The sequence below is a fragment of the Ranitomeya variabilis genome, chromosome 6, assembly GCF_051348905.1.
Source record: "Ranitomeya variabilis isolate aRanVar5 chromosome 6, aRanVar5.hap1, whole genome shotgun sequence".
NCBI lineage: Eukaryota > Metazoa > Chordata > Amphibia > Anura > Dendrobatidae > Ranitomeya > Ranitomeya variabilis.
Window position 1 is genome coordinate 272,501,001 of NC_135237.1, and position 14,914 is coordinate 272,515,914.

Genomic DNA, 14,914 nt, shown 5'->3' on the forward strand with positions numbered 1-14,914 from the left:
ACTTTGCACCTGTGTTGACGCCATCTTTATTACATGGGTTTGCTGCATCCTGATAGTGCATTAGTTTTAAATATACTGCTGCCCATTTTTGCTTTGAAAACTGCCACATAGACTAGTAATTACTAACGTAATGCTGCTTCCTTATGTAGTATCAGAATGTGGAACAAAGTCCTTTCATGCTTTGCTACCTACATCACCAATTAATATTGCAAACAGAAGTTTGGTGGTTTTTACCATAATTACTTTAAATGCTTTCACAATGGAATTCTTAGGTACCAAACTTTACCCATTAAAATAAAATTGTATTCATAGGATTTTGTAATCCATAAAAAACCTGCAGGGGAAACGCAACTATCCATACCTGCACCCTCAACATAATTGTCTATCACATCATTTCGTCTTTAAAGTATATTGTATTCACTTCTGATCAAGTAACATCTTGAATTTCTTCTTCACTATGTTATCAATCATATGATGAATCGGCACAGCATCACATTGGCTTCAAGAGCCAGTACCATCTCTGCCAGAGTAGGATAACTGTGATTATCCTCTCCTATATCCTACTAAACGTCCATACATATACTCTCAAGAAAGTTAAATTGTCAACTTCTTTGTTAAATTTGTGTGATTTGAGTGTGATAACCATGATCATTATCAGTAAATGTGATAGGAGTGTGGTGTTGCCTTTGTAGAACAGGAAGTTCTAGTGCCTACATCAATGGTCCCTGTTGACTCAAGTGGAAAAAAATGAGGACACACAGACTGTTGTTCTGCAACTATCCATGCATGATGTTTAGAGATACAAGCTGCAAAAAAAAGAGCAACAGGTTAAGACATTCAGGTGCATCTCACAAAATTAGAATATCATGAAAAAGTTAATTCATTTAAGTTCTTCACTACAAAAAGTGAAACTCATATATTAGATAGTCCTTACAAATGGAGTGATCTATTTCAAGTGTTTATTTCTGTTAATGTTGATGATTATGGCTTACAGCCAATGAAAACCCAAAAGTCATTATCTGCTTGAAAAATTATTTAACATCTGAAATGTTGTCCTACTGAAATATGTTCAGTAAATGCACTCAATAATTGGTCAGGGCTCGTTTTCCATCAGTTACTGAATCAATGCAGCGTGGAATGGAGGCAATCAGCCTGTGGCACTGCTGAGGTGTTATGGAAGCCCAGGTTGCTTTGATAGGAGCCTTCAGCTCGTCTGCATTGTTGGGTCTGGTGTCTCTCATCTTCCTCTTGACAATACTACATAGATTCTCTATGGGGTTAAGGTCAGGCGAGTTTGCTGACCAAGCACAGTGATATTGTTGTTTTTAAACCAGGTATTGGTACTTTTGGCAGTATGGACAGGTGCCAAGTCCTGCTGGAGAACGCAATTTCCATCTCCAAAAAGCTTGTCGGCAGATGGAAGCATGAACTGCTCTAAAATTTCCTGGTAGACGGCTGCGCTGAGTTTGGTCTTGATAAAACATAGTGGACCTACACAAGCAGATGACATAGATTCCCAAACCTGGATGTACATGTTTATTTGTCATACTGACTACATCTCATCAGTACTATGGTTCGCAATTTGATGGTGACTGGTGACAACAACTCCCAGTATCTCTTTACCATTGTTAAGGAGAAACTGGGAATTTTAGGTTCTTGATATACGATTGTATATGGGACTAACCTGGCATTACATTTGATTGCTTTACTAAGCTTGGTGCTGTATATATTGCAACTTGATATAACCCTTTAAGTGAGGATAAACTGCATATGTCAAATAGCTTTTACAATTTTTACAACAGCGATGCCTAGCTTTGGGATATCGCTGTATGCTTTGCAGCCCTGACCCCACTGGAAAGTAGTTGAATATGCTTTCCAATGGGGTCATTGGAAAGTAATGAATTCTCTATTTAAATATAGAGAACAGAGGAGCACTTATTAAATAATCCCTTTTCTCTTTTTTCCACTGGAACTAAAGAATTCTTATGCAATATTGTGGATTTGGAGTCTTGTGATCTGGGAAAGGGACTTGTGGTTGACACAGCCCTCTTTCACACTTCCATTTTCTGCTGTCCGTCATTATACAGCAAAATGACGGATCGACGGACGTCAAGAAAATAGGAAAAACCGTGTGTGACGCATCCAGTGTAATGACGGATGCGTTGTCCACAAATTCCAGGAATTAAATGTCCGGGGACGTGAGACAGAGAGTGATTTTTCCCGGAATTGAAAATCCTTCCGGGCATGCTCAGAGGGGAAAAACGGGAACCGTCGCTGGATTCCTGTGTGTGTGACGGTCAGCGACGGATCCTGCGCCCATAGGCTTCCATTATAGCCGACGATGGGCAGCGCAGGATGCGTCGCTGACCGATTTTCCAACATGCACAAAAAACGTTCCTATGAACGTTTTCTCTGCACTATGGACTGCTATTTTACAACGGATCCAGTGCACGACGGATGAAACGGATGGTCATCCGTCACAATCCGTCGCTAATACAAGTCTATGGGAAAATGCAGGATCCTGCATTCTCAAAAATCGACGGATTGTGACGGGAGCTGAAAGACGGAAGTGTGAAAGAGGCCTAAGCTATGGTAGACTCTAGTGACATTCTGACAATGCCAGGACATACACACATACATACAAAGCTTGTTTATATGGCTATTGTTGTGTTTGTTAACTCTGTGCATATTATACGATTTGGGGCAAAAAGAATATAGAAAATGCATCTCAAGTATGACCATATAATTAAATCCAATATGAGAAAATTTACTTTTGCCTGTTATTCAAGCTCTGCCTGAAAGTTTTTGTGCATCCGTGTGAAGAGTCAATGGATTCTGTTATTTGAAGGAGGTAAATGATAAAAAGAAACCCAACATTTAGGCCCCTTTCACACAGCAGGTTTTTGCGGTCAGGCACAATCCGGTGAATTTTGAAAAAAAACGGATCCGGCAAAAGTTGCCGCCGGATCTGTTTGTTTCTCGTAGACTTGTATTAGCGCCGCATTGCGACGGATGACCTCATGTTTCATGCGTTTTCGCCGAATCCGTCCTTTCCGGCGGCCGGAGAAAGCGTACATAGGAACGTTTTTTGTGTCCGTCAAAAATGCGCACAGCTACGGATCCGGCGAAAAATGGAGGAAACGTGAGGTAAAATGATGGGATCCGGCAGCGGATTCAGTTTTTTTCAAAAACTCATGCATTTTCCATCTCTCTCTCTCTCTCTCTCTCTCTCTCTCTCTCTCTCTCTCTCTCTCTCTCTCTCTCTCTCTCTCTCTCTCTCTCTCTCTCTCTCTCTCTCTCTCTCTCTCTCTCTCTCTCTCTCTCTCTCTCTCTCTCTCTCTCTCTCTCTCTCTCTCTCTCCCTCCCTCTCTCCCTCTCTCCCTCTCCCTCCCTCTCCCTCCCTCTCTCGAACAGGAAGTCCAACATACCTGGGTTAAAAAAAAAAAAAAAGTTGGATCCAGTAAAAAAACAGATCAGTTGCATCAGTTTTTCACATTTTGCAATAGATCCGTTTTTTTGAAATTCGCCGGATTGAGCCTGACTGCAAAAAACTGTTGTGTGAAGGGGGACTTAGGGCTCAGGCAGACTTCTGGGCAAATTGGTCCGGTCACAGGCTGCTGGCCGCGTCTCTCCAGACCTGAGTGTGACGCTCTCCTAGAAATGTATATAGCTTTCATGCTTGGGCTGGAGAGCAGCAGCCAGTCCGTTTATTGCGTTGCGAGATCGAACTGAGATCCACGGATATTTGCATAAGGATCAACAGAGAAGGATACTACGTTCAGGACGAAAAGATATTCTTGTATTTGTCTCAGATGCTATCAATTTCCATAGTGCATTCTGCATGAGGACCTGTGTCTTTCATAAACTACTTTATGCTTTATTTACACTTATGGCTTTCTCTATATTGCTGGAAAAAAATGTTTAACCTTTTATGTGTAATTCAAATGAATTTTTCATTCAGACTGGTTTTTCAGTTGGTAGTAGTCTTTTCTCATTCAATAGCGTAGTCTTCTACGCTATTTTACACAATGAAAAAATAAAAAAAGGAAACTTGGTAGTTCCCCTTAAAGTCAGTGGTGTCCAATCTGTTAAGATTTTGAAACTGAAGTCATGAGAAACCTAAGCCTTGATTCCAGTGTGAACACAGTCCGAATCTGCTTGTATCTTAATGCACCACTCCAACATTTTTTTTTACTTTGCCTCTGGAGTGGTGCTTAAAATCCAAGTACCCTGTCTGATATTCACTTCCTACGTTTTCATCTCTTTTCATCGCCATTGTGGTCCGGCTGCTGCAGTTTGCCAACTGCTCCAGTGTTTGCTGGGCGAGCCGGAGGTCACTAATCAATGTAAGCCTATGAGTTGCTTTTTCTGGCTCTCTTTGACTTCCATTGAGAGCTTGTGACGTAGCTTCAGACTTCCGGCCAGATATAAGCTGCGCTCACAAGATGGCGATGCGGGACCAGAGCGGTGCTGAAAACCGGTGAAGATGACTGGGGGTGACTATATGACCGGGAACCAGGGGACTTACCGTACGTCTAAAACACCACTCCAGCGATGAAAAATAACAACACTGGAATGGTGCTTTAATTTGAAACTGCATAAAATCATTTTCTGGAATAACTTACTTAAATAATAAACTTGGATCTTGTTTCTTTACAGTCTCAAGATTTAGATAAAAGACAAATGGCCTTAAATTATTCGGTAAGTTAATAGTAGATTGTACTTAGAATGTCTTAGTAAATTATATATTTTAAACATTTTTTGTATTCTCCTTTACCCATATAAAATTTTAATATAAGACAACACAATTTACATTTTCTAGGAAAAATTCAAGATCGCATCCCGTGAAGAAGCAAACATAGTACTGAACTTGACACAGCATCTGAGCGACCAACTGGAGCAGTATTTTTTTAAATACAAAGGATTAAAAGTGAGTACCATATTCCAAAATTGCATTGTGTCCTATAGCTTTGACTTAGGTAAAGGAAGTACATATTGAGACAGCTGTTCTGAGCCATATCGTTTCGCAGTTTTATAGATGTTTTTATTCATAGTACCTCTGCCATTAACCCCTTCACCTCCAGACTGTTTTCACATTTCTGACCAGGCGAAATTTTACAATTCTGACCAGTGCCCCTTTATGTGGTAATAACTCTGGGATTCTTCAACATTTCCCAGTGATTCTAAGATTGTTTATTCATGACATGTTGTACTTTTATAGTAGTGGTAAATTTTGGACGTTATATCGAAAATTTGACAATTTTTTTGAAAATTTAGCTATTTTCAAATTTTATATTTTTATGCCTTAACCCCTTTCTGACATCAGACGTACTATCCCGTCCATGTGCCCTGGGCCTGTATGCCCATGGACGGGATAGTATGTCACAGGCAATCAGCTGCGCTCTTGGGGGGAGCACGGCTGATCCGCGGCCAGGTGTCAGCTGATTTTCACAGCTGACACCCGGCACTAAGTGCCAGGAGTGGTCACGGACCTCTCCCAGCACTTTAATCCCCAGAACGCAGCGTTCCAGAGCCGGAAGAGGGGCTGACTCTGCCCCTCTGCCTTTAGATTGGAGTCCCCGCGGGGTCCCGATCGCTGCCATGGAGACCCGATGTCGTGATGAGGACATCCGGGTCTCCAGAGCTGAGAGATTTCCTGTCATGCGCAGTGCATATCAGGTAGTCTCTCAGTGTACAGAAGTTGCAGTGCTCACAGCTTCTGTAGCATGCAGACCTGCATGCTTTAGAATCGATCTGCCTGCAGAGAATGAGTGTCCCATAGTGGGACAAAGTGTAACACTAAGAATGAAATACATTTTTTTTCTAAATAATTGTAAAAATATTTTAAAAAAATAATGAAAAAAATCAATATTTATTCCTACAATGAATAAATATTTGAATTAAAAAAAATCTAAACAATGAAACCGCGCGTCCATAATGACTCAACCTATAAAACTGTCCCACTAGTTAACCCTTTTAGTGAACACCATTAAAAAAAGCCCCCAAAAAATGCTTTAGCATCATACCTCTGAACAAAAAGCGGAATAACACGCGATCAAAAAGACGGATATAAATAAACGTGGTACCGCTGAAAACGTCATCTTGTCCGACGAAAAAAAAAAAGCCGCCATATAGCTCCATAACCGCAAAATATAAAACAGTTTTTATTGTATAAAAGCGCCAAAACATAAAAAATGATAATAAATGAGGTATCGCTGTCATCGTACTGACCCGAATAATAAAACCGCTTTATCAATTTTACCACACGCGGAACTGTGTAAACACCCCCTCTAATGAAATTCATGAATTGCTGGTTTTTGTTCATTCTGCCTCCCAAAAATTGGAATAAAAAGCGATCAAAAAATGTCATGTGCCTGAAAATGGTACCAATAAAAACATCAACTCGTCCCACAAAAAACAAGACCTCACATGACTCTGTGGGCCAAAATATGGAAAAATTATAGCTCTCAAAATGTGGTGATGCAAAAACTATTTTTTGCAATAAAAAGCGTCTTTTAGTGTGTGTCAGCTGGCAAATATAAAAACCCGCTATAAATAGTAAATCAAACCCCCCTTTATCACCCCCATAGTTAGGGAAAAAATAATAAAATTAAAAAAAATTATTTCCATTTTCCCCTTTGGGTTGGCGCTGGGGTTGGAGTTAGGATTGGGGCTAAGGTTAGGGTTGGGGCTAAAGTTAGGGTTACAATTGGGATTAGGGTTGGGATTAGGGTTAGGGGTGTGTTGGGGTTAGGGTTGGAGTTAGAATTGGGGGTGTTTCTACTGTTTAGACACATCAGGGGCTCTCCAAACGTGACATGGTGTTCGATTCCAATTCCAGACAATTTTTGCATTGAAAAATCAAACGGCGGTCCTTCCCTTCCGAGCTCTGCCATGCGCCCAAACAGTGGTTTACCTGCATATATGGGTATCTGCGTACTCAGAACAAATTGCACAATAATGTTTGGGGTCCAATTTCTCCTGTTACCCTTGGTAAAATAAAACAAATTGGATCTGAAGTAATTTTTTTGTGAAAAAAAAAGTTAAATGTTCATTTTTTTATTTTTTTTTTAACATTCCAAAAATTACTGTGAAGCACCTGAAGGGTTAATAAACTTCTTGAATGTGGTTTTGAACACTTTAAGAATTGCAATTTTTGGAATGGTGTCACTTTAGGGTATTTTCTATCATATAGACCCCTCAAAGTGACTTTAAAGTGATGTGGTCCCTAAAAAAAACAAAATGGTGTTGTAAAAATGAGAAATCGCTGGTTAACTTTTAACCCTTATAACTTCCTATCAAAAAAAAATTTTGGTTCCAAAATTGTGCTGATGTAAAGTAGACATGTGGGAAATGTTACTTATTAAGTATTTTGTATGACATATCTGTGATTTAAGGGCATGAAAATTCAAGGTTGGAAAATTGCAACATTTTCACCAAATTTCAGTTTTTTTCACAATAAACGCAAGTCATATCAAAGAAATTTTACTACTATCATGAAGTACAATATGTCACGAGAAAACAATATCAGAATCACCAGCTCTATTGAAGCGTTCCAGAGTTATAACCTCATGATGGGACACAGTGGTCAGAATTGTAAAAATTGGCCTGGTCGTTAACATACAAACCACCCTTGGGGGTAAAGGGGTTAAGCCAGAGAGTTATACCACAGAAAATTGGTAATAAATAGCATTTACCACATGTCATCGTTACAAGAGCATAATTTTATAACATCATTTTTCTTTGTTAGAAAGATTAAAAGTTTATCAGCAATTTCTCATTTTTCCAACAAAATTCACAAAACTATTTTTTTTAGGGACCACAACCCTTTTGAAGTGACTTTGAGGGTCCCATGTGACAGAAAGTACCCAGGTGTGACATCATTCTAAAAACTGCACCCCTCAAAGTGCTCAAAACCACTTTCAATAAGTTTATTAACCCTTTTCCGGGGATTCACCAGAATCACAGCGATGTGGAAGGAAAAAATGAAAATGTTACTTTTTCCCACCAAAATATTGATTTAGCCCCAAATTTTGCATTTTCAAAAAAACAGGAGAAAATGGACCATAATTTTTTTGTTCAGTTTCTCCTGAATATGCCGATAAAAAAACTACTGCTTGGGCGCACGGCAGGGCTCGGAAGGGAAGGAGAACCCTTTATCTTTTATACCCTTAACCTTTCCTAAACAGTGGAAACACCCTCCAAGTGACCCCATTTTGGAAACTACACCCCTCTGGGAATCTGTAGTGACAATTTTGACTCCATGGGTGTTTTCCAGAAACAAGGAGGTAGTGGATGTTGCTGACTGAAAACTGCAATTCTTTATTTTACTGCGCAGTATCTTGTAGTCACCAGTATGTTGTAGTGCCCATACATTGTGCTCGTTCATTGTAGTGCCCATAAATTGTGCGCAGCTAGTGCTTTTGGAGACTTGGACCCAATACATTAAGTAGGCTCTCATCGCTACAGAAATTCCAAACATGTGGACGCTAAATGTGGTTTAGGCCCATTGTGGAGCTCAGAAGGGAGGGGGTGGTGCATTTGGATTTGGGCATTTTGTTGAAATTCTTTTGGGGGAGCCATTTTGCTTTTCCAAAGCCTTTGTATTACCAGTAACGTGGAAAGCCTCTATATTTCCATTGACAGATGACGCAGCTGATTGGGGACTTGATTTTTTGTGAATTGATTTAAAGCTTTTATTGGGAAGATTTTACATAACATTTGGGATCACATTTATCCTGCTCTTTACGCTGAGCGCTTACATCTGGAGTTTCCATCTAAATTTCCAAGTGACCTGATTCAATGGGTGGCACTAGAATTCTAGTCCGCTTCCCATCTGAAGAGGTAATTTGCATATTTAATTTCCCAGAGCAGCATGCATGGTATATAAGTCACCCCATTCTGACATTCCAGACCTGGAATATTACTCTTCCCATCTAAATCTCCGATTGACGTGATTGAGACGAAACCCCCGAGGGAGGCACTCACTATGAGGCAGCACAGTTACTCTGGACTGCGTTTGGCCTCTATTTAGCATTGTCTTTCTTTTCAAAAGTACAAAAAACTGTGGCAGACCGTGCTTTTATGCACGCCTACAAAGACGGATGCTGCTGGATCATATGACGGACAGTCCACAGTGTCTGCATCTGCCTCATACGAAATATTCGTCTGGGGGTTCTGTTTAAATCACATATCCTAGATTTACACGGAAATCCCTGTGTAAGCACTCCGCATAGAGCGCAAGATAAATGTGAGCCAAGCCTTATTGCAATCTTTTTGAGGCAGAAAGAACAAATCAACAGCAAGTCAAGAATTGTTTTTATTTATTTTTTATGCCATTCCCTATACGATATAAGTGATTAGACGACTTTATTTTTCGGGTCTCTGCCATTACAGCGATACTCGATTTACAGCATTTTTGTCACGAGATAGAGATATATATAGTGACCTCGTGGGGGGTCGGTAGCGGATGGCACAACAAACTCACAATGGGATGGAAAAGGGGGGAAGAAGGGAAATGAAGGAATGGTCACCTCCTGCTCAAACCTGAGCCTGTCCCTGTACTCTTTTAACCCCCTAAGTGGGTCCTCCCCCCACCGCCGTCAGGAACCTCATCCCTCGCTGTCACCTCCCACTACCCTGGCTAGTGCAGTGGCCAGCAAGGAGCGCTAGCCTCACCACTACAGATGGTACCACACAGGGGATAGTGACAAACACAAAATGGATGAGGAAAAAACACCACACTTAGCTTCCAGAGTCAGCTGCCCATCTCCACACAGCAGATGACACTGAAGCCAGACTCCAAACTCCACTCAGCATAGGATACGACACCAGGACCTAAAACAGCTGATACACGCTGGCACTAGAGAGCTCCTCACACATCGGCTGGTCTTTTGAGAAACTCTATCACCAACCGTCAGCTGATGAATCAGGTGACTATTTAAAGGATGGTGGGAGTGATAACCAACTATATCAGCTGGCACTGCAGTTACACCAGATTGCCAGCGGGGGGGGGGGGGGGGGGAGAGGAACTATCATTAATTCCCGATGGTCCTGAAAGGAAAAAAGCTACTTTTAAAACAGAGTGGAACCAGCGCTGCCACGAATCCAAAAATAGATTATGACAGTGCGCCCCTTTCAATGAGGGGTCTCGACCCTCAACACCGGACCTCACCGGAAATGACGTGCGGTGAGGACGCCTTGATCCACTAGTTCACTTCAGCAGTCATCTGATCCTCAGGTTTACGGCAAACGCAGCCCAATGAAGATGGCAATAACGTAGGCACCACAAATCTCCAGAGCGCCAACCTGTGGAATATGTTGTGTACGTGCATTACTGGGGGTAACTCCAGCTGGAAAGTCCCCGGGCTGAGAATGAACGACATCTGATACGACCCAATTACCCTAGAACTCCACGTCCCAGAAGCATACATCCACCTGATGTTTTTGGTGGACACCCACACATACCTGTTCACATACAGGTCCGGACCTGAAGGTTTATTTCCACGTATGCGTTTGCCACAAGATGGTAAACTCTTTAAGGAACCGACAACAGAGGCGTCCCCGTGTCAATAAACTCATACCCCCACTACACACAGAGGGAACCACCACCCTCCCCTGACCCCTCCTCCTAAGAGGACTTCCGGACTCAGGGTTTACTTGTGATGGTTGAGTCTTGCCCCTACTCCCTGGCGGCACTTCTGCTGCCCCCACAGGAGAAGGGGTAGGTTGGAGAAAGACGGCAGAGATCGTAGCTCCCAGGCAGCAGTCCTTACACGACTGGTCCCAGCTGACTACTTCCCTGGACTGCCAATCTATGACCGGGTGGTGTTTCTTCAACCAAGGGAGGCCTAAGACGATGGGAGTTGGTATACGCTTCAAGACGTAGCACGACAGGGACTCTTCAAGACGAGCCCCTATACGCAGGCTTATATTATCTACGACTTTGGTCACCCTCCCCTGGCTGAGTGGGACAGAGTCAATTGCCTGAATGCTTAGGGGTCTCGCCAGCGTCCTACCCCTCATACCATGGGTCTGGACAAAGTGAGAATACACCAAATTAACTCCGGCTCCACTATTCACAAGCACCGGTATAGTCTGTTACCCCCCAAACAACCACTTCAGCAGGGATGGTATACTTAGACGAAAAGATGGAGGAAATATACACACCCTGGTCACCTCCTTCCACACGATCAGGGGGATGCGGCTTTTGAGATGGTGAATGTACTTTGGCGCTAGCTGGACAAACATTGATGAAATGACCAGTCTGACCACAGTAGAAGCATGCCCCGATACCATGGCGAACCGCAGCAACCCTGTTTGAGAAGAGACTCCTCCAACCTGCATAGGTTCGTCTTTCTGCTCCGATGTGTCCTCCTCCCTAGAAAGGACAACAGAGGGCAGATTTGGTGTCTGTCTCTCCCTGAGGCATCTATCCACCCATATAGCAAGGGTCATGGCGGCTTCCAATGACCTGGGAGTAGCATACTGCACCAGAGTATCCTGTAGCCTAGGTGACAGACCCTGCCAAAAATGACTCCTAAGAGCAGGGTCGTTCCGCTGCGTGTCAGTAGCCCACCTCCTAAACTCTGAGCAGTACTCCTCAGCCAGCTGGCCCCCCTGCTAGATCTTACAGAGTCTAGACTCAGCCAGGGAGATGCCATCAGGATCCCCATACACAAGCACCAATGCTGCAAAAAACTTGTCCACCGACCGCAAAGATGGTGAATTGGTCGGTAGGGAGAAGGCCTGGGATTGAAGATCAGCCTTGAAAAGGGAGACTATAATCCCCACACTCTGTTCCTCACTCCCTGAAGAATGAGGGCGGAGCCTGAAATATAATTTACAGGCCTCCTGAAAAACCAAGAATTTTTCTCTCCCTCCAGAGAACGTGTCAGGGAGAGAAATCTTGGGTTGTGGTTGAGCCTGCACATGAGCCGAGACCCAGAACCCTGACAACTGCTGAAGCTGCTGCACCACATGACACCGCAGCTCCTTAACCCCATTCGTGAGGTTCTGGATCAGCTGGGCAAATGCCTGGGCTTGAGCCATCAGTTCACCGAAAAAAAAAAAAAGTATCGGTTGGTGATAAGGTCACGATTAGTGTTGAGCGATACCGTCCGATACTTGAAAGTATCGGTATCGGAAAGTATCGGATCTAATCCGATACCGATACCCGATACCAATACAAGTCAATGGGACTCAAGTATCGGACGGTATCCCTGATGGTTCCCAGGGTCTGAAGGAGAGGAAACTCTCCTTCAGGCCCTGGGATCCATATTAATGTGTAAAAGAAAGAATTAAAATAAAAAATATTGCTATACTCACCTCTCCGACGCAGCCTGGACCTCACCGAGGGAACCGGCAGCGTTCTTTGCTTAAAATGCGCGCGTTTACTTCCTTCCGTGACGTCACGGCTTGTGATTGGTCGCGTGCCGCCCATGTGGCCGCGACGCGACCAATCACAGCAAGCCGTGACGTAATTTTCAGGTCCTCAATGCCTAATTCTAGGCATTCAAGATTTTAAAATTACGTTCCGGCTTGTGATTGGTCGCGTCGCGGTCACATGGGCGACGCGACCAATCACAAGCCGTGACGTCACGGGAGGCAGGAAACGCGCGCATTTTAAAATTACGTCACGGCTTGTGATTGGTTGCGTGCCGCCCATGTGACCGCGACGCGACCAATCACAGCAAGCCGTGACGTAATTTCAGGTCCTGAATGCAGGATTAGGCATACAGGACCTGAAATTACGTCACGGCTTGCTGTGATTGGTCGCGTCGCGGTCACATGGGCGGCACGCAACCAATCACAAGCCGTGACGTAATTTTAAAATGCGCGCGTTTCCTGCCTCCCGTGACGTCACGGCTTGTGATTGGTCGCGTCGCCCATGTGACCGCGACGCGACCAATCACAAGCCGGAACGTAATTTTAAAATCCTGAATGCCTAGAATTAGGCATTGAGGACCTGAAAATTACGTCACGGCTTGCTGTGATTGGTCGCGTCGCGGCCACATGGGCGGCACGCGACCAATCACAAGCCGTGACGTCACGGAAGGCAGTAAACGCGCGCATTTTAAGCAAAGAACGCTGCCGGTTCCCTCGGTGAGGTCCAGGCTGCGTCGGAGAGGTGAGTATAGCAATATTTTTTATTTTAATTCTTTCTTTTACACATTAATGTTGTTTCGATACCGATACCCGATACCACAAAAGTATCGGATCTCGGTATCGGAATTCCGATACCCGCAAGTATCGGCCGATACCCGATACTTGCGGTATCGGAATGCTCAACACTAGTCACGATATGTATAGCAACCTCGCAGGGGGTCGGTATCGGACGGCACAACAAACTCACAACGGGATGGAAAAGGGGGAGGAAGGCTCTATCAATAGGGAAATGAAAGAATGGTCACCTCCTGTTCAAATCTCAGGCTGTCCCTGCACTCCCCTAACGCCCTAGGTAGGAACTCCCCCCCATAGCCTAAAAACTTATCTTGAGAGCTATAATTTCTCTTTATATCTGCTGACAGTCATATGACATCTTGTGGTTTTTATTGGTACTATATAATATACCACATTTATGTAATTTTTTTAATGTTTTGGCGCTTTTACAGAATAAAAACTTTTATACAAAAAATTATTGTTTTTGCATTGCTATATTCTGAGCGTTATATTTTTTATGTCTTCGCTGGTGGAGCTGTATGGCAGCCTGTTTTTTTGCGGGACAAGATGGTGTTTCAATGTTAACATTTTTATTTCCATTCAAATTTTTTTACTGTGTTGTATTCCACTTTTTGTTTGACGGTATGATTATAAAGCATAGTTTTTTACCATGTCTTCTTTTTAATTTTTTAACAATGTTCACTTGAGGATCAACGTGTGACACTTTTAGGGTATGTGCACACGTTCAGAATTTCTTGCAGAATTTTCCTGAACAAAACCGGACATTTTCTGCAAGAAATCCGCATACGTTTTTTTGCGTTTTTGACGCATTTTTTGTGCATTTTTTTTTCCCGGAGCTTCCCAATGCATTAAATAGTGGTAAAAACGCGAAAAATCCGTAAAATCAATGAACATGCTTAGTTTTTTACCGCGATGCATTTTTTTTTTTCAGCTCAAAAATTGCAGAATGCATTAAAAATGATGGGATGCTTATGTATGTGCTTTTTAAGCGTTTTTCCCTAGGAAAACGGCCGAAAAAATGTAAAAACAACCCGCGAAAAATACTGAACGTGTGCATGTAGCCTTATAGTTCGGGTCGTTCCAGAAGCAAAGATACCAAATATATGTACTATTTTTTTTAATTATTTTGATGTAATAAATGTATCGTTATTGGTATCATATTTTTATTATTTTAACTTTTAGTTAGTCTCTCTATGTGTCTCTTAACTTTTTTCTTCTGGTCACTGGTATAATGCATTGCAATGCACTAACACTGCAATGCATTATACCTGCAAGTGCTGCATTGACAGGAGCCTCTTAGACCATACTCTTACCATGGTCTGACAGGCTTGCCATAGCTGGCTGATTCGGAGATCGTCATGTTGACCTGGAGTTGCCATGACAATGATCAGACTCTTGTACATCGATTAGACGGCAATCGGATGGGAGAGGGAGCTTCCTCCATCTCCTAGCCTATTAAATGCTGGGATTGATATTCATCTTGGCATTTAAGGGTTAAAGTGCCCAGGATGGTGCGGGCAATGCTCTTGGCAGTGACAGTCAGATCTCGCCTTTAACTTAAGACGAGCACAGGACTCGGCAATCGCTGTGCCCCGTACGATCGCCATGATGTACCCGTACGTCAAAAGTCGGGAAGCCCTATTCAGCCATGACATATGGGTACGTCATCTGTTGGGAAGGGTTTAAAGGTGTTGTTAAAGGGAATCTGTCACCCCAAAATTGGCCTATAAGC

The 14,914-nt window shown here is 42.9% G+C and overlaps 1 protein-coding gene across 5 annotated transcripts in view; it reads left to right on the top strand.

Annotated features, from left to right (window-relative positions):
• LOC143782313 (uncharacterized) overlaps positions 1–14,914 on the top strand; it is a 151,194-nt gene that overhangs the window by 120,253 nt on the left and 16,027 nt on the right. For all 5 annotated transcript variants that reach the window (XM_077269643.1, XM_077269641.1, XM_077269642.1 and 2 more), the window contains 2 exons: positions 4,660–4,701; positions 4,823–4,930. In XM_077269643.1, the coding sequence (XP_077125758.1) occupies positions 4,660–4,701; positions 4,823–4,930 (150 nt within the window). The remainder of the gene's footprint in view (positions 1–4,659; positions 4,702–4,822; positions 4,931–14,914) is intronic.